The 21478-nt window shown below is 33.2% G+C and overlaps 1 protein-coding gene across 8 annotated transcripts; it reads left to right on the top strand.

Annotated features, from left to right (window-relative positions):
• Nucleotides 1-2027: 2027 nt before the first annotated feature.
• Nucleotides 2028-17926, top strand: LOC113495004 (antichymotrypsin-2-like). 8 transcript variants are annotated; one of them, XM_026873557.1, is made up of 10 exons: nucleotides 2028-2108; nucleotides 4374-4462; nucleotides 5396-5539; nucleotides 5828-6031; nucleotides 6170-6268; nucleotides 6975-7115; nucleotides 7504-7713; nucleotides 7793-7931; nucleotides 17083-17244; nucleotides 17845-17926. In XM_026873557.1, exons 1-9 carry the CDS (start codon nucleotides 2090-2092, stop codon nucleotides 17220-17222), a joined length of 1185 nt encoding a protein of 394 aa, XP_026729358.1. In that variant the 5' UTR covers nucleotides 2028-2089; the 3' UTR covers nucleotides 17223-17244; nucleotides 17845-17926. The 8 variants fall into 8 exon arrangements, with proteins under 8 accessions (XP_026729358.1, XP_026729362.1, XP_026729363.1 ...); XM_026873561.1 differs by lacking the exon at nucleotides 17083-17244 and adding an exon at nucleotides 16483-16613; XM_026873562.1 differs by lacking the exon at nucleotides 17083-17244 and adding an exon at nucleotides 14567-14711.
• Nucleotides 17927-21478: the final 3552 nt, after the last annotated feature.

The raw sequence follows: 21478 nt of genomic DNA, 5'->3' as shown, positions 1-21478 counted from the left end.
ACGCATCAAATTTATGAGCAAATCAACGTGGCGACAGAATGTAGATATTTTGATAAATATCAATACTTGCGTGTTAAGCCCAGTAAACCGTTTTTCTTATACCCTTTGAATATGAAACCTAATAATGAGCTCAAATCTATATCTATATACTAATATATAAAGCCGAAAAGTTTGTTTGTTTGAACGCGCTAATCACAGGAAATACTGGTTCAAATTGAAAAATTATTTTTGTCTTGAATAGATCATTCATCGAGGAAGGCTTTAGGCTATAAACCACCACGCTGCGACTAATAGGAGCGAAGATACAATGGAAAATGTGGCAAAAACGGGGGAAAAAAATCATCTTTGAGGGCTTACCTTCAAAAATTCCTAACTATATATTCTAACCACGCGGACGAAGTCGCGGGCAACAGCTAGTTATAAATATAATTATCCAATAACTCCAATGATTCAAATTATGACGTCGATATAACCGATTACTCTAATATCTTTCTTAGTTACTACCAAATTACCTTAAGTATTACTTTTAACGCATTTAAAATATTTCATTATGCGGACAATAATACAGTTCGGATAATATAACAATAGTCTATGCTATTCGGGCTGGAGGATTTTGTACCGTAATTGAAATTTAAAAAGCATTTACTCGGAATTGATTTTAAACAATACTTGTAAACAAGTTACGTCAATTGTATTTTATCACCATTTTTCTTTCTGCAAACTACTGCGTATACGACCTTTACGTTAAATATTATCGATGCATTATGAATCCATCCTAAGTAGCACATTTTATTATAGGTATATTATTCATAATCATAAAAGATCTTTTTCATGGTGCCTAGGTCAAAGATTAAAACGGGACATTGAGGCTCGCCTGTTCGTCTGTCCGTTCATAGACGGAATACCGAGGTTAAGCTACAGTAATTAATTTGCAAAAAATAGTAATTTTATGGATGACAATTTTTTGTGTAAAATTATTTTTTCTTTAGCTCATTCGATCGGAACCAGCAGTGCCACCGGTCCGTCTCGCACTTAACTTGTTTTTTTTTTCCTAATATTAAACGTAAGGAACAGCATGAAAATTGTCTGCCCATGTTTCTAATTTCCTTATAAAATCAGACAGCATAAAATAATGAATGTTAACTTGAATTTTACGTGCATGATTTCTGAATTCACAAATTAAAAATTATTTAATTTAACAATTTTATGTATAAATTAATTGAAAAATAATACGTTCAATATGATGTTAAATTTGTTGTCCGAAGTATTTTATTGCAATTTGATGACTGCATTGATTGATAAATAGTCTTACTATTGAATAATCAACTGCTCTAAAAATATTAAACACAAAAAGCTGCACAAGAGTACACAAAAAGCTGACTTGAAATACCTGTAGGCTATAAATAATTAATCTGCAGAAGCAAAAAGAACGCACGAAGGAATGTAAGCTCCAGAAATGCGCTATACTCATATCACAAAAACCGCAAGTCCGATTTTGATGATACTTAGACCTGTTCTTAAGTTAAAACATATCTGATTTTAATCTTAAAAAAGCAAGTCATTTTTCTGTTTGGGAAATTATCAAATGACTTCTTCCGCTTTAACTTGTGCGGAAGGCAGTGTTAGTCTTATGTTGACTAGTAGATACACAGTAGAAACATGGGTCGGCTATACTTCTTCATTTGCGGTTTCAGATCTGGGCACAGTGTTATTATGTATAGTTATCTATTGCATTGGAGATCTTCCGCTCAACAAAAAGTGGAAGAAGTACTTAATGAAAACACAACTGAAAAAAGGTATTCCATAAATTATCTCAGTTTTTTGCATGCTATAATTGTGACTACTACTTAGTATGTACTTGACGCATCATTGCAAATTTCCACAAAATACCTCAAATTAAAGAAAAAAAGACTGAAACAGAAAACCACATAGTATGCGCGTTATTTGAAAATACCCAATATTTCCTGTTTATCTTTAAAGCAAGCAATAGAGATCACATTAGTCATACGAACCACAATTATTTAAAAGAGCTTCTCCGTGCGAACCGGTTAGTTTCGTTCCAGCGTCCGACCGAGACGCAACTATTAACATGAAGCTGTTTATATGCTGTGAGTTTTATTATTATTTGTTTATTCGATTATTCGATATTCAAAAAAACAACATGGCGTACGTAACAACAAACCTCAATTACTGGCAACTTTTAAAAACTTGCAATTGTTTTAAAACTGTTTTGCTTTTTGTTTTTTTTTTTCTACGTTTCTGTTGTTTGAGTCGCGTTTTGAACATAACCTTTACACTTTGACAGATTATTTTGTTTTTAAATATTTTGATGTAAATGTTGTTATGCGTTTATTTATAAATCAAGTATAAGTCATGAGTACAAATTTTATTGTGAATATGCTTTCGGTCTTTTGTTGCGGTTTGACCATTTTAAATCGTTATTTTTATTTTGTAATGAGATCCGTAATGATAATATGACGTGGGTATCAGACAAGTTGGCTTCTAGACCTAAGGTAATTGGGATTCCCGACAAAGAACAGTAGATGCGTTATTATTAGTTAACCGGTTTTCCTCATGACATTGTTTATGTTTATGCATTGTTTGATATTTTATTAAAAACCGATCAAGTACGAGTTGGAGGCGCGGTCGAAGGGTTCCGTTTGATTATCAATATCCGTTTTATAGGAACCAATTAAAACTTATTTAAATGCCTTTTTTTTGTATTTATTGTTATAAAAACTGTAAATGTTCAACTGTCTAACTATCACAATTCATAAGATACATGCTAGTAACAGTTCAGCCTTAGTAATAAGCTACTGTTTTTAACTTTGGATAGGGAACTCTAAAATGTTCGACAATAGACTGTTAACACAACGCCAATCGGTACACAAGGACTCACTCGAATATGATTAATTGTTAACGCATATGTTTTGCATTGGCATTGATTAGTTATCATCTACTTATCCTTCTATTAATAATAAACGTGAAAATTTATTTGGATGGGCAGATGTTTGTTGCTCTTAAATTCAAACACCACTGCTCACTTAAGGACGAAATTTGGTCCACAGATAGTTTGCAACCTGAATTAACACTAAGTACAATTTTTGATGCCGGTTTTATGGTCCCGTGGGATCATTTTCGATTTGTAGCAGCGGAGCCGCTGACAACAGCTAGTCTTTTTTTGCTTATGGCAATCTGCTGTTTAAGAAATTTCTGAAAGTGTCATGTAAACAGCTAGTTTAAAAAAACTTTAACAATTTGTACTACTTACCTACCTTACCGGGTACTATTGATAAAAACTATGATATTGCATTATGCAGTATATATTTTCTTTTGTTGATAACCATTCTTCCAGTATATATTTACACCTACAGTTCAGATAAGCCGAGGATAATGCATTTCATGATACTCGTACCATAATATTTAATTACTAGCTGTTGCCCGCGACTTCGTCCACGTAGTTAGAAGGTTTAAGTTAGGAATTTTTGAACTAAATCCCTCGAAGATAAATAATTTTCCCTGTTTTTTTTTTTCATATTTTCCATTGTATCTTCGCTCCTATTAGTAGTCGTGATGGTATATAGCTTAAAACCTTCCTCGATAATTGGTCTATTCAACACAAAATATTACATACATATTTTTTTAATTTCAACCAGTAGTTCCTGAGATTAGCGCGTTCAAACAAACTCTTCAGCTTATAGATTAGGTATAGATGTAAAGTACTTTCTCTGAGATTAAATTCATGGTATGTCAAAAATAGTAGTATATGATTCTATTTATACTAAATTGCGGGAATTCATTGATTTTAAAACTCTTAGGAAGCGGTGAAGTTTGAAGTTCTTATAGTGCTACTATATACATAGAAGGCTAATTTAAGGAAAAGATTATTGAATTTCTTAATTTCAAAATGTTTGATCATCAACTTATAATAAACTTCTGGAATAACAGAAATTTACCGACTACATAAACATAATACCGTCGGGCAAATATCGACATCGCCATCTAGTTTCAAACTGAGTAAAGCTTGTTTTTCCTTACTAGTCTACAGTTATATATATATTATAATAGACATATAATATAGCAGCCAGGTACGGAACAAATTATCGTACTCGAATCTAATCATCACACTAACGTTTGTCCTGCGTGGGAATCGAACCTACGATAGTACAGAGTCTAAGAGGGCCAAAGGTATAACAGTCAAGATCTCTAACCAATAGACCGAAAAGCCAATTTATCAATACTTAGTTTAGTATTGATAAATTGGCTTTTTTCTAAATTATTATAATATAGAACAACATAGGTATCGATCAAAACACACCCAAAACAATTTTGACCAACGGAGTTTAATATTTTTTATTTCTTTTTTATTTCAGTATTTGCCCTCGTGGCAACAGTCATGACGGATACAAATTCCGATCTCCTGAAATCTGCAAATGAACAATTTACCGCCAATTTGTTCGGAGTAAGTACCTACAACATTTTTGATAAATAATATTAATAATAAGGTCCTTCTTTACTAGCTATTACAGTCGTTTAAGAAAGATGAAAATCAAAGCGGTGTACCTATCCCTACGTAACCTTACTGCATTAATCGTACTTGGACATGGCGGTAGACCCTCAGACCATTCTCGTCATCAGATTTTGACCTTATACAGTATTTATACTTAACAGCGTATGGGAACTAGACAGGCTATTTAACAATTTTCTCAGTAACCGGTATCAACTGTACAGCATCAACTGTAGCGTCACCTTTGTGATCGGTAACAGCTTTCAAAACCTCCGAATGTACCTTATTTTATTTAGAAAAATACTTCATGAAACCGATACCTGATGTCATGCCAATCATAATCGAAAAATTGGACACAGTAAAACTAATCGTCTGTGAACACGATTATAGGTACCTGCATTGTATTAAATTGGTTACACCTATTCACGCAGAGGATAAAACGGTTATTGAATACTTAATAAACAATTAACACTACAACAATATATAATTAGAGATTTATCGAAATGTGGAAGTTTTCGAGGTCCTTAATTATGCATTTAAGAGATACACTACGTGCGTCGTGAGCGAGATAGCACTCTTCACGAAGTAGATCTCTGAAGTAAACACTACCAATATTTCAATCGTAATTGTGTACGAGTCCTTGAACATGTAGGCAATTGAAAAATAACCGTGACGCAAACAAACATTACGTTTCATATAACTATATGAAACAATGTTTTCCGTCATTGACTTGTTAACGTACTTTTGTTATTCTTAAACGATTTTGCCGACTTAGCTGTTAGAAAGTCTCTAAACGTTATTTAAATAATTAGTAAAATAATGACTCTATCTCTTATTCTGCCAGATAATCTTCACGAATATATGTCTATGAATAACTTTTACTTTCAGGAAGCGATGGCATGGATTCCAAACTCAAGTCTAGTGCTATCTGCGTTTTCTCTATTGTCACCACTCGCTCAATTAGCTCTGGCATCAGAGGGACCTTCCCACGATGAAATATTAAAAGCAATCGGCATGCCAAATGACGATGTGGTAAGTGAATAAACAGGAGACAACCCCTTGTGGTGGTATGAATTTATATGGAAGTACAAGGTTGATTCTAACGCAAGCAAACTATCAATATATATTTCAAAGAATTATGTAACTTCTTAATGAATCTAAGATACAGATAGAATCTGTATTTCACATTTTGAACTCTTAAATCGCAAACTCGCAATGAGCTGCCGAAGTAATCGTCGACGGTCTGGAGTTGTTCGTCTGGTGTTATAATCCGTCAAACCATGAAACGTTTTAGTACGCAAATTATTGTATTATTTACAGACAAAACAAGTGATTAAAGATATGGGCAAGCAACTTCGATCGGTAAAAGGTGTTGAATTGAAGCTAGCAAGCAGAGTGTACGTTGGGAATGACGCTGAATTAGACGATGAATTCAACGCAATGTCAAGGGATGTCTTCAATTCTGACGCTAAATCCATCGATTTCTCAAATGATCTAGCTGCTGCAGATGAAATAAATGCCTGGGTGAGTCTAAGTTATAAAAAATAGATATTTTTGTCTTACATTGCGGAATGGTAAGAAATATATTTATTAAAATTAATATATTTATACCATAATTCCAGTATTGCCTATGTTTTATATTTCTGCATTTTTACATTTCAGGTTGAAGATCAAACAAATCACCGTATTAAGAACCTAGTGGACCCAATTTTACTAAGACATTCACCACAAGCCGTTCTCGTAAACGCAATTTACTTTAAGGTATTTCTATTGAAATAAGACTTAAGTAATACCACCTACCTAAGCAACCTTATTGCCTAAAATATCATTTAAAATAGTCAAAAATGACTTTATGATACTGAAATAATAGCGTATTTGACAAAAATAACTGTTTAGTCCGTCAGACAGATTGAAAAAAATATTGGGCAAGTATTTTTCGTTTATCTCGTAAACAAAAAATGAAGGTGATACAGTGATTTAAAATCTCGTCTGGCGTCACTTACCGGTAAGCTTTTTACTAGCAAGTGATGTTTTAGACCCCAGTATTAACTTCCTTATTTTTTTAATTAAATGATTAAATTAAAAATACGTATTTAATATTTTTATTAAATCTCTCTGACGGACAATTTCGATTTATATTCTTAGATTTAGTTAAAAACAAACACAAACATGTTTTTACGGTACACGCCGAAATCTCAAAATGGAACCCTTATCTAGAGCTCCGCTGTCTGTCTGTTCGTCTGTGGCTAGGCTGCATCTCATGAATACATGGGACAGGGCCCAGATAGACATTTGTTATTTTTATATGTTATATATCGATTGCCACTATAAATTTGTTGACCCTTTAATTGCAATTGGTATAATAAATAATATCGAAGTAAATATAACTGTTGCTAGAACCTCTCATATGTATAAAATATTGTTATTCACTTCGTCCTAATAATTTATTTTACAAATGTTTGTTTAGGGTGAATGGAGTAAGCCCTTCCCGCTAATAAATACTGAAAACAAACCTTTCCACCTCAGCTTAGATGAAACTATAAAATTACCAATGATGTATAAATCTGATAATTTAAAATATGGAGAAAGTGAAGCACTTGAAGCCAAGGTGAGAAAAATATTTGGTCATTAAATTTAGCACGTGGCCGGAACTTGTACAAAATAGAGAAGTGTGGAAGAGTAAGGGGGAAGTATTATTCCTACTCATCCAATTTACTACTTCTGAATAATAACGTTGCGAGTTCCAGACAGTCACGTTTTCCTGAGACACAATGAGCTTAAATGCTGCTGGTTTTCTTTGGGTATCATCGTTGATCCTCTTGTAGGAATTTCGAAGATGGTAAAAACACATGGACCAAAGAATTACCTTTGTTCGAGATTGTTTGACATTAATCGATCCGTTCATTATTCCATTGAATATTTACTGTCTAAGATAGACGCGAATTTCAGTATATTATGTATACTATTTAATCTTGAATATTGTAAACAAATTTCAGCTTCTAGAACTGCCATATGTAGGTGGAGAAACTTCACTTTTAATCGTTTTACCAAATAAAATAGATGGCATAAACGCTCTAATTCCAAAACTCAGAAATCCTGCGGTTTTAAATAAGGCTATCGACGAGATGCGAAACACTGAAGTTAATGTGTACCTTCCCAGAGTGAAGATTGAGAGCAGATCGGAACTGGATGAAATATTGAGAAAGGTTCGTTTTTCCTACTTTATATAAATCCAACTGTCTTAGTGGTGTTTGTACATATATTCTAACTGTGTTTATTTATTAGGTTGGAGTGGAAAAGCTTTTCACTTCAGAAGCTAAAGTGACAAAACTGTTGAAGGGAAAAAGTTTAGAAGTATCCTCTGCTATTCAGAGAGCTTATATTGAAGTTAATGAACAAGGATCCGAAGCAGCTGCAGCTAACGGTAAGTTTTTTTGCACTTTTCGATGAACTCGACATTATCCAAACAGATGAAATTATTATCGTTTATCAACGTATGTATTCCGTTATAAGATTTGTCGTATAAGCATGTCATTACGTTAACATCAAAGCTGCTTGATCACAAGTCGCAAGAAGAATAGAAGCTAATCATTATAAAGGATTTATAACAGCCAAATACGTGGCTAGGTTACATGACTTTCGTCGTACCAGGTTGCATTCAATATTCTTCTTCTCTTTTTTACTACTATATGTGTAAATCACGGGAGAAGTGAACTTATGATTTGTTGAAAGTACTAAATAAGCTCCAGTTTGTATTACCAGAGTGATGCGGTTTGTAACATACCTTATTAATTTTTATATGATTGTTATATTTTGAAGCTATGGAGGATTGAAATATTGAACATATTAGATTGATTTAAAGATCACCATGTCGTCTATGATTGTATATGCTTAATATAAGATCAGTATCCGTTTATTCAGTCAGCGGGACTCACTAATTTAGATGGTACGAGTAATATCGAGGGAGTTACAATACATTGCCGGCCGAGAATATCAGCATTTATACTAGAACTGAGCGACTCGGCAATGTACAGTTAGCTATTGCAACTCACGTAATGTCTCGTATCGTCTAAATGTGCTTTCATATGGTAACTTTATAAGGATTCAACGACTAACCATCATCGTCCCCCCTAATATATATTTTTTCATAATTATTTTGGACTTTAGACTACAACATATTATAATAAATAATAGTCCTATTTAGGTGAATAAATAAATAAGCTAGTAACTTTTGCTAAAACCTTCCAATGTTGCCTAAAGTATTTCATAGGGTATCTGGATGGAAAATAATTAGGTGTTTAATTTAATCATTTAAGTTTCATGTTTTGATTTCTGGTAAAAATAATAATCATTCAACTTTGATTTCTTTATTTCTGGTTTAAATAAAAACAATTACCATTGCATTAAAAACGATAGTTGAATAATGGCAACATCTACTTTTGACAATCATGTATTTTACACTCTGTTTGCTCTAAATTTAGAACTTAATATTTAGGAATTGGTCGGAATTCTCTTAACTTGAATATTAACCATTACGTTGTGTGGTGTAACAGTTGTCTTTAAAATTAATGTTATTTTTCAGACTCTAAAACTATTTAGTAGAAAAACATAAAACAAGGAGAGAAATATTCTTCAACCATTAACTGCATATGTATTTTTGTTTGAAGGTAGTTGAAAGTAGTGGTGGTTAATATAAAGTATAGCGCCAAAACGTAGAATGCTATTTTTTTAGCATTTAGCATTTGATATTTGTGATCTGCCTCCGTGCTATAATATAGCGTCTCGCTCAACAAGACGCCGATAGCGCAGCCAAAACGGGATAGCAACATAACGCGAAAGCGTTTACTCACTTGCTTGCTTACCTACACATACCTACTTGTGTTTTGTTTAGCATAACGAGATAGCAATTTATGATGACCGTAGCACGAAACAGAATTTTCATTTTGAATACATTATGATACACTTACATATACAATACAATCAATGAACTTTTAAATTCCCCTTTAACATAATAATTTTCTAACAAGACGATATTGATAATTAAATTTGTTAATTTATATTATAGACTATCCTAAGCCTGGAAGGAAAGTTTTTTGATCGATTTAAACGCTTTCAACAACAATGCGCTACAAGAGTCCATTTTCGCTGAATAAACTTAAAATTATAACCTACGCGTTCAGTTGGCTGCCGCTTTTTGTTATAGCATGCTGCCTGCTATAAAAATATATTCAATAGTCTATAGCACGTTAATAGTTTATAGCAGATTTGAACACCACTAGTTGAAAGCGCTGACCGCCTTCAAGAGATGATACATATTTTATTTCCAACGTCCTTGCGTATCCAATTAGCTATTAATAGATTTCCTTTATACAAAATATCATAGCAGTCACACAGTAAGACACTCTTTTACTCTACTGTGTAGTGCAGAATAAAAACAACAATTACCAACCAATTTTCTGTTACAAAATCTGGAACAAAACTCATTTCATTATATTACAAGTGCATACCTTTTCAGCGTTCCATGGATTTCTTACGCCATCTTTCAGACCACAGATACTCTATAAACAGTTTAAAATCGACCATCCTTTTTACTTCGAAGTCAGAAAAAACACGACGGCACTATTTAATGGATGCGTTTTTCACCCCTAAAAGTATTATATCTCACTTATGTATGTGTCTTTTTCACTATATTCACAGTTTTTATCTGTATTTGTAGTGGATAATGGTGGTGGAAGGTCATCTCAGTTTTGTGTTAACTTTGGATTACAAATGTTCTTTTATTTTATTTTACATCAAATTTCAATTTATCGATCGTCGAAGCGAAGAAAAAAACACTTTAATTATCATGCTGTTTTTCTTATTGTGAAACGAAATAGGAGATTTCTCTTCCTTTCTTTTTATTGCATGGTTTACATGCTGGTGTAAGGGTTTAAGCGCCCATAGACCACTGACGTAGCTTTCCTCTTTTCGACTTACGTTTCCAGTTGTGACGGTTGCTTACGATGGTTTCCTTTCGTTTCTGAGATAGCTTTCTAATGAGCACATGAGTCCAAATATGAGTGCCGGAATTCGAACCTACGACTTGGCCCTCTCTATTATTCTCTTGCTATTTCTACTACTCATTAACGAGTGATGTAACTTCTTTTATTCTTCTCTTTTCTACTCTTATGTTGTAATTATTATTTTTGCTACTATCTATACTATTTTTCTAATTCTTCTGTCATAATTTTCAGTATTCTTCTTGGCCGGCGCTTCATTATATGAGCCAAAGAGAGAGATGTTTAGAGTTGATAGACCTTTTTATTTTGAGCTCAGACAAAAAAATACTGCTTTATTCAATGGATTATTTATTAAACCTTAAAATCAGACAAAATTTGTTAAAACTTTTATTTAATTTATGCATGCATATTAAATTTTCAATTCATTTTCTATTCTAAATTTTGAACATTGTAATATTGTGAACTCTGTTAAATGTCCTGTCATAACTTCATTTTAATTTGCTTCATTTTTTTCAATCGTGATGGAGTAAAAAATTTATCTATTTGTATTTTTATGGATTTGCAAATTAACAATAAATAAATATACTATTACTGACGAACTTCACTTTGACTGACACCTGACAAATTCTACGCTCACATTATAAAGAGGAAAAATTGGTGGAATCTACTTAAAATACACTGTAAAGATGGAAAAAAACCGTAAGAAGTGAGGTAAACAATTTACTTATAATATATATAAAAACAACATGGCTGCTTGCCGGTCTTTGAGTAGCGAGTACCTCGGTGCGGGGCCATAAAATTTGCAGTCACATGACAAAACATTATAGTGTGGGCAATTTCCCCATGCACCAGTTATCCATGTGACCATAACATAATGTACCCTCTATCATATTTTACAGTATTCCATGGATACTCATCTTCAGCTCCGGTACAAAGAACCTTAGTCGTAGTCGACAGGCCGTTTTACTTTCAACTCAAACATAGAAATATGACATTATTCAATGGAGCCTATTATAATTGAATTTTAAAAATTTTAATAAACTTTTAATCCAAAATACATACATGTTTCTAATTACGTACCTTACCCAAATTAATATTAGGGTTCCTATGTGTATTGACATTTTGTCAGTAAAACTCTAGCTTCGTAAATTGAGCAATACCTATAATATTACTAGCTGTTGCCCGCGACTTAGTCCCCGTGGGTAGAAGATATAAGTTATGATTTATACCTTCCCTGTTTTTTTCACATTTTCCATTGTATCTTTGCTCCTATTAGTCGCAGCGTGATGATTTATAGCCTAAAGCCTTCCTCGATGAATGGTCTATTCAACACAAAAATAATTGTTCAATTGGACTTGTAGTTCCTGAGATTATTGCGTTCAAACAAACAAACAAACAAACAAACTCTTCAGCTTTATATATTAGTATAGATATATATTGGTATAGATTATATGGTCTGATTGCAATAACAAGGAGATGTGTTTATTGGTTGTGTGGATGAATGCTGGTTAATCTTAGCGGGCTTTAACTCTTTCAAGTGTGAACTTAAGTAAATGATATTTATGAGCTAGTACTTATCTTCGTAGTCTCTTATTACTACTCTGTGTTAGTAGCCATTTTAATTCTCATCTTTTAATTTATTATTTTTACTGAAATGGTTATGGAATTCAATACTGAGTAGTTGAGACATTCAGGTGTTTCATCCGCTGGTGTTATTATTAGTTATTATTATTATCTTAGCTTCGAATAACTTTTCAATATAATATATCTACTACCCTTCATTCTAATACATCTGTCTTCTTCTTTCTTTCATTCCTAGTGTCTAAGCAAAATATTGCATTAATCAAATTTCGAAATCGCAACAGAGTGTGAAATACTTACTATGTTATTCTAAAATTCTGAAAAAAATAATACATTTCATTTAATTCTCTTAACTTTCAATCGGCCAATGTGAGAGATAAACACCACTCTACAAAGTGTCGTGCGTTGTCTCCATAATCCTGTCTACATAATCTTGTCTCCACAATATTGTCTCCACAAATTTCACCAAACTTGGCTCAGTTGTTTTAATTTGGCGATTATTATAAAATACCTAGTAATAGTTTAATTATTGAAATATTATTTGCATTAATGGGCATGGTTGTTTTTGGAATTCAGGCTGTAATTTGTTGAACTTAACGTTATTAAACTATGTCACACGAGGAGTCACCGCTACTAAAAATCGGTATCAAATCCGTTTAGCTCTGAATCTGTCATTGGAACTTTCATTCCATACGTTAAAACGTCGACTTTTTAATTTGAGGTAAATTCTAGTTTATAATATAATTATATTACAGCGTGACCTCGACTGTATTACATTGTATTGTATTGTATAACATAGCTTATGCCAAGTCACTTCGGCGCTGACAGACCATTATACTTTTAGGCAGACGCACATCAAAGGCTCAATTCAATGAAATATTTAAATGAATTTTAAAATTAGTACCTGGAATCTTTAATTCAATATATTACATAAATACGCTTGTTACCATAATTTATTGAAATTAAATGATAATATTGTATTTATCATTTAATATTTTGATTATTTATATTACGATCCAAAATAGCTTCAAACTGCAAACCTAGAGGAAGTGTATTTTCTTCGAGAGCTTACGTTAACAAATTTCTTAAATATGTACCTATATTGAAATTAGGAACACTTGATGTTTTCTAAACAGGATGTTTCACAGTCACGACCGTTTTGCACCTTGTTGTTTTTTTTCTAGGGATGATCCTTAAAAGGTCATTAATAATCTACATCGTGCCTTATTTCCAAAATTGTCGTTACAGCATTTGGTATTGCGTACTTGAGCGCCTTCGTAGAAACGACGACGCCCGTGACATTCAAAGCTGATCATCCGTTCGTGTTCTTCCTATACGAGAATAACAACATTCTCTTTAACGGAGTCTTCCAGTCTTAGGTACCTGTTCTCATCACGGTGCCTGATGACGAGCATGTTCATCTTAGCTTTGAATGGCAATACTTCTCCTTTACATAAGATCTACAATGGTGGATGGGCACCCTTCCTTTGATCCCGACGCTGCAGCTGATAAAAACTATTGCATGTTTCTATTTGAACCTTATTTTTTCATTAATGAAACTTTCTAAATTAAAATTCAAGCTAAAATCAACCGAATCACGGAGCATGACAAAGTGAGGGCCTATGTGGCTCTCGCGTTTTCTACTGATGACTAATTTAATATATACTTGTTCTACTTAAATAGTACATTCATGTGATTCTGTTGTTGCTTTGGGTTATAAGCATGACATCACAATGTGACTTCGGTCATCACTTCCAGTAGTTGTAGGTATAGGTTCATGCGGCGGCTAGTGACAGACCAAAAGAGACAAAATTGTTTTAACCTAACCCACCTTCTTACTTTAGACTTGGAAGAGCAAGACGACTTATATAATTTTGTCCCATATTTTACACGTTCTTATTTTTTTTGCGTTGTTGTTAGTTTTACGAACGACGAAATTTCGAACAACGAGACTTCGACATTTTGTCGTTGCAGTGCAACACTATAAATTAATTGAGAATAATAATTTCGAATCAGTTTATTTTAATAGTTAAAATCGTATGTATTTATCGGTTAATGAGACACAAAAGCTTTATTATATGTACTCTACAGGGTGTCCCAAAACTCAACGATAATCTGAGACCGGATGAAAGGCCAAGTGATAACAGATCAGGGAAAAAAAAACAAAATAATATCCATCTCCATTTTTTGTCATTTTTTTTTCATTACCTTAATTTATAGTTGCGATTAATAGCATCGTTAATGAAGATTCCGAAATTAAAAATATCACAGTGAAATTGTTACATTGGTGATCACAGGACTTAAAAATGCGACGAGGGATGTCGAATTTCAACGTTTTATATGTCTCTTATCGCTGAACTGGGTGATATGGATATTTTTTTCCCGTGATCTTTTATCACTTGGCCTTTCATCCGGTCTCAGATTATCGTTGAGTTTTTGGACAACCTGTATAAATTGTTTCTTCTACAACATTTTTCAGAATTCATCATGGTCGGTTCTTCACTAAATGCGGTAGTGCCAGTGATGTTCAACGTAGACAGACCTTTTTACTTTGAACTTAGAAAGGAAACGACAACCTTATTCAACGGACTCTTTTATGGGCCCTAAAACTATTTAACTGTTAGGTACCTAATATATGTTTATGTATTTATTACTTGAGTTTGCCTAAATGTATGTATTTTTAATAAATCAGAATGATTAACATAAACATCTCTTCAATTACCACTATTACATGATTTGTTTTTTTTTTCTCTTATTTCTACATAATATAATTATATTTGATTAATAATAATAAAAATATATTCAATATATGATAGTATCGACGAACTTTATTATGATTGACAAAATGAAATAAGAGTTTATTGTTAGATAAGTACTTGATTTCTTTGTACCTCTCTGCTCGCCTTTCGAAAGCTGTGTCCATGGTGTTGGGCTTGTTACTAAAAATACACATAATAAATACACAAACAGAGTCTGTAACTATAGATAACCTATTTTCTATTTAAGTCATGACAATAAGCTCTTTTTTTAACTCCAAAGATCGAATTTAGCTACTTCCATAAAAAATATATTTAATTGTATGATTGTCATTTGACAATCACACAAATATCTTTCACAAAGGTATTTCCCCATTTTTTGACAATTTTTCAACGCCATTAGGTATCATAAATTCGTTAAAGATAACATGGCTGACCTTTTACGATGCGTGCATGGAAGCCAATGAATCTTGTTTGTTATCTCTAAATCAGAACTTAAAAGAAGAATTAAAAACTTTTTTTTGTAAACAATGCACGCTTTCTTTTGGATTTCAATGCCGATGTTAATGAAAAAATAAAACAAGATTTTTACATTTCGTCATATTAAACAGTCACAGCAGTCCTAAACTTGTACTGTCCTAAGGTCTATCATAAAATCAGGCCAACCAGGCGACATCGGTAGCATCATACTTCACGGCACAGTTAAGTTTTCAGGACAAGCGGCCTTACTCTCTCACTTTTTCTATTGCCCTATGTTTTATGTAAAAACATTTTAAACTACCTTACATTATGTTCTAGTTTTGAATCTGAAAGAATCTGAAGTTGCTATTGTTTACTAACAATTTGGTTTCCATCATATTTTCAGTTGTCGTCTTCACGGCCGGTGCAACATTAAATCAGCCAGCACAAGAGACATTCAATGCTGACAGACCTTTTTACTTTGAACTCAGAAACTTACAGAAGACTTTATTCAATGGAGTACTCTTTGAGCCTTCATACTAACATATATTTATTAATCTAAAATGCATTAATTACTTTAATTTCTGCATTTCTTAATCCGACCAACCTTATTACATTTTCCCTTTTCCTCAAGAATAATAAAGTTTTAAATTATTACAATCCTTTATTTTTTTGTATTATATGTATGTTGGTATTAACGACTTTGACTGAGACTTGACAAATTTAAATTAGGTTAGCGTACCGCCAAGCTATAGGGAAGACTATTATCACAAAAGTGTTTGAACATGATTTATTTTGCATGTTGTGTTTTCTGTTGGCCATTGGTGTTGGACTTGATTAACTAATATAAAATTCAGTAATAAAAAGTATTTCCTTGTCTAATTTTGCAATTACATCACAAACTGAGTCTGATTAGTATTCTTTTTTTATTTTAGTCCCTTCACACTATCTAGACTTTTTTACTGCCACACTTTCAAATATGTCTAGATTCCTATCAAAATAATTTGATATGTGTGATTGTCAATCGTTTTACCCTACTGTTAGACAGTGTGTCGTTTCTTTAAGATAATATTTTTTATCTGACTGCTTGTATGCCAGTGAATCTTGTCGGTTGATAACTTAGGCCAGAACTTGGGGTAAAATATATATAAATGTTTTATTTACGAACTTGTCGTTACAGACTTTGAAATTGAGTTCTTGAGTGGTTACATTGACATGACGACGCCCGTGACTTTCAAAGCTGATCATCCGTTCGCGTTCTTCTTATACGAGAATACCAACATTCTCTTTAACGGAGTCTTCCAGTCTTAGGTACCTGCTCTCATCACGGTGCCTGATACCGATCATATTCAGTTTAGCTTCGAATGGCTGTACCTATACTACGCTTTCATGTCTACTGTAGGGTTTGCCTTGCCTATGTTAATATCCTTGAATCTAGTATAAACACTAGTGTGGATTTACTAAATCTAACTTTCCTTCTCGACAACCGCTGAACAAAACCTCATTGGTAGCCTTGATTTGCACCGAACTTGAACTGGCCATGGTTGACGAAGCCAGCGTTTATGCCTTATTTCTAACTGAACCCTGATACACAACAACTATCTACATCTTCCGTGATCATTCAAACACTGGACCACAGAAATCGTCTTCGTTTCTATTAATTTAAAAATCATACATTAAATTGTCGTTTGCTTTACGATTTAAAATTACACTGCTTTTTGTTTATAGTCAAATTATCTGAAATATTCGTATCATAAATTAATACAGTCCAACATTTCAGATGTAAGCCTCGATATCAGGGCCGCATTCCGTACGACCATTGACCTAGTCGCAGACCATCCGTTTTTTTTTGCATTAATGTGTAAAAGTAAACAACTAAACCAAAATATAATCACCTTCACTGGAGTGTTTATGAGTTAACTCATACATTACAATAGTCATAGTATGTATTGCTTCGTACTTATTAAAGCATGAGGTTAAGTTTAATCTTATTCGCAATATAATTTAGGTTTGAAATACAAGTTGAATAAAAAGTAACTTCAGTTCACATTCATAATGTTAGAGAACACGATACACATTTGTATTGATCAGATGTAGTTGTTAATATCATTCACAGTTGTATATGAACGGTCTACCAAATAGAATTATTGTATACCTACTGTTAGGTATACAACAAAACTATACCTATACAACAACATGTACTAAAACAATCAATTAATATACTAGTAATTACTAATCATTTTAAATGTAAACTTGCATTTCAAACTTGTTAACTCTTAGTCGCTATAGTAACTATCAATAACATGGTTGAGGCTATTCGTGCATGCTTTTAATTGGGTGTGGAGCATGTTTTTAATTAAAAGAAGTAAGTCTCGTATCTAAGTAAGCTTAAATAAAAAGAGAATTTGTATAATTTCCTTTTGATTTTTTTGCATTTCCCTCGAATTGAAATGATATCAGTATAAAAAAAAAATCGTTCAAAGATTTTTTGATACGTCAACTCTTAGATAAATAAGTACTAACACATCCATTTATTTTTCAGATTTGTTAGGAAGTGATAAATACAGACTCAACCAGTCGACGAAACGTCAATTAAAAACTAAAATAAATTATTTTATATCAAACAAAGAGTTTTTGTTTATCATCCTACTCTTTTACCATATAAAATACCTTTTTAGCCACATAATATATTTTTTTACTTGTATAATTTTCTTCTGTCCTTCAAGTAACTAGGCCGCATCTTTTATGGTTACTTGATGGGAAAGTTCCCATGCCAAGAAAGAAAACAGTCAATCATCTCTCCAAAAGTTTTCAATTTATTCACCGATTTGGCTTAGCACCTAACTAAAGCAATACAACCATGAACCAAGTTCTCACACATAATAATTTACGTGCTAAGGTACACGGTTCACTAACTGGTCAAGTCAAACAAATCGTACCCGTAGCTCATTGTTACCAAGCAAAATTTAATAGAGCTGCCACGAGACTGGTAAGGCAAGTAAATAGTGGCCTTCGCAGTTCCGTTGAGAAGCAGTCCCATTGTCCGAGCGCTTCCCACATTACTCCACCAATTTGTTAAGGAAGAGCACGAGCGCCGCGGAAACTACCTGATAGACAACGCTTTTGTGCCTTAATGAATGCTGTCAGACGAACAAACGTTACACCACGGTAAGACTAATGTGGGCCACCTTCCACCCTTGTTATCTTTATGGCCGTACCTATTGTTTATATTGAGCGATGTCATGATTTAGCGCCTTACAAAATTAAATGAGTTGAAGCAGAGCTCACCCCTTTTAACCAGACAAGAAATTGTATTCGGCTGTACGTAGTTTGTATATGCTATACGTTAGTTTTCAGTTAATGGAATTACTTTTCCGTGGGTTTAATTTACTCGGAAATATTTAACTAGATTAAACAGATTTAATTAACCTAGCTAACCCGAGCGGTTGTGCTCGGGTGGAAGTCGATACTACGATACTACTGTACGTACTCTTAAGACTCTTAAGTTAAGTCTAAAACTTCACTTTGGTATTTAATTAATTGTAGTAAGGCTGGATAGCTTAAAGAAAAAGTCGCATAATATATTTCTGATTTTACCTTATTTTATGAGAATATGGATATTGTGAAAAACAAAGACTTCCTTAAAGATTGGCGTCGGGATTGCGCCCAATAAATAGCGATAAGCTTACCCCCATCACCCCCCTAATCCTTCAGGGATCACCGGAGTGACGGTTACTTATTTACTTTCATTTTTCCTAAGTGATGTATCACGTGGTTATACCCTCGATAAAATATTACAGATAAACGTTGAAAAAAATATATTCAAAGTGGATGAAGATCGACTGGACAATTCTTTGAAAGGATAAACTGATTTATCTGTTGGTTTCGTGAAGGAATTTTAGTCACATTTGATACGACGACATGACATGAAGTTATAAACATGTTTCGAGAAATAGTGTTTTGTTTTTTAGGTAAAGGGATGAACGTAGGTTTGTTTATACTGCTGTAAATGAATAACATATTTTGCTGTTTACAGTAGTGTAGTCAACAATATCAGAGAATCCCTGCGTTGATCGTAAATTAAAAAAGTAAGTTTATTTCTAATTGGTGTGAATTCAATTCATAATTGTGTCAATTGCAACTCGGATTACTTTGTCTTTTTGTCGGCCGCCATCGAATCCTTAGACTAAAGACTGCCTGTAGTTAATATCACTCATGTCATTGTCTAATGATTTTTTTTTTATTCTTAAGAAAAACAAATGAATTTAGCGACAATAAACTTAAAGGAGGGGTACCGAAATTTATTGTTCATCCTACAACGGTTATTGTACAGCGGCAACAGAAATACGACCTGTGAAAATTTTAACCTTTTAGCTAACATGGTTCACGCTTGATTTAGCTCATCATTAATTTAGAATTAACATGTAATACAAACTTAATATACGCACTCAAATACACATTCAATTAATCCAATTAGTCTGTTCTATATTTAAAACATTCACAAACAGTGGTATACCGGTGTCATCGAATATAGACAAGTGGAGGGAAGTGCCCTTTTTTTTGGTATGGCTGGAGAATTGGATACCCACCTGGTCGTGGGAGGAAACGTGTAACGTTACACTCTTATTGTCTTAACCCCCCGTCGTCTTATTATCCCTTACACGGAGACTTACACTGCCGTCGTACTGGGAGCAGAGTCGCCTTTAACCCCACAAATATTTTTTTTTAGAATCGGAAATAATTGTCAAATAATTATTTTTCAAAGCCTTTCAGTCTTTATTTTCGCTTACCAAAACCAGAATTTACTAAAATATTTGATAGACAATAACGACTTGTATCAAACACCAAATAAGCCAAGAGCTCCAAAAAAAAAGTCAAATTCTTTATTTCAATTAGACCAGTATATGGCACTTTTGAACGTCAAAACAATTTACATATGAACAATATTAAAAACTAGTGTCAGTCTGTCGGTCGGTCTCCTATTGAAGCTACCGCTCGTTCGGAAGTTGATCGTGAACTCACAATAGTGATATACACACGTAGCCCCGAGTGCCACTTCCACCTTCTCTATCTCCCTTGGGTGGTAGCATGCACCACGAGCAAGTTCAATTAACGAACAAAGCACAGAAATCTTAACAGCGTTTTCTTGTTCCACGCTGCATGAAAGAGAATCAATTATCCCGTAAAGTGAGTGCCAAAGAACAATAGCGAAGTGTCAGATTCAACTCACCTACTTCCTTGTTTACTACTAGATAAATTAAATTATATATTTATCCTAAAAACCAGTTCCATTTCTAAAATATTAAAAAAAAACTATTTTTCAACGTGAAATAGAAGGATTTCTGTTAACATACCTACCAAAATAAAGATAATCTGAGGATTCGAGAGAGACATACGTCACAACAAAAAAAAGAAAGCGCTTAAATACTGCATAACGAGGCTTCATATTTTTCTATCTGAATAATACGAGCCCTCGTCCTTCGTACGAACACTACGTACATATAATAAATACCTACACATGTCTAGACAGTCGAGACGAATGTAGTGACGACAGCAGGATCCTATACTCAACAGGAAGGCACAAACAAAACAACAGTTGGAAACATCGATGAACATTGCCTCACCGGCTGGATGGGCAAAATAGGCTTTTTCCGTACTTCATTCTCCTATTTTCAAACTTGCTGTTTGGAGCTTTCGATTCATTTCGTTGCTTCTATTTTTAACTCTACGAGATCCTGATGCAGCCGTTGATTCGGACTGGTACTCGAATTATACTATAGCACGGAAAGTTTTCGTTTTTGATGCTTTTTCATGAAAACTTTTACTTGGAAAAAATACCGCGAACTGTAGTTTGTAATATGGAATATCGCATAAATAGCGACTCTTGAGGACAAATCTGTTCATTATTAACTCAAAATAAATTATTCCTTGTATAATTGTATATCCAAGTTATATAAAGAATTTGGTTTATTGGTAAACAAAACCAAAATGAAAAAGATATTTCTACAAAAAAATATTGAATAAAAGTTTTCCACTAGAACCAAGTGTATCATATCAGAGTAACTACATAATAGAATAAATATTCAAAGATCGTTCCAGAATAAAGCCAATACTTATTTGGCTTTTTATCATCGTTATTTTCCACCGAAAGGTTTCTATGAAATCTAATAGATTTT

Source organism: Trichoplusia ni, chromosome 6, assembly GCF_003590095.1.
Source record: "Trichoplusia ni isolate ovarian cell line Hi5 chromosome 6, tn1, whole genome shotgun sequence".
Taxonomy (NCBI): domain Eukaryota; kingdom Metazoa; phylum Arthropoda; class Insecta; order Lepidoptera; family Noctuidae; genus Trichoplusia; species Trichoplusia ni.
This window is presented reverse-complemented; position numbering and strand designations above follow the sequence as displayed.

What these genes read in the sequence shown, in the direction of transcription:
- LOC113495004 (XM_026873557.1), top strand. An exon ending in CAGATGAAATAAATGCCTGG is followed by an intron (nt 6,032 to 6,169) that starts GTGAGTCTAAGT and finishes TTTACATTTCAG; the next exon opens with GTTGAAGATCAAACAAATCA. An exon ending in CGAAGCAGCTGCAGCTAACG is followed by an intron (nt 7,932 to 17,082) that starts GTAAGTTTTTTT and finishes CCAACATTTCAG; the next exon opens with ATGTAAGCCTCGATATCAGG.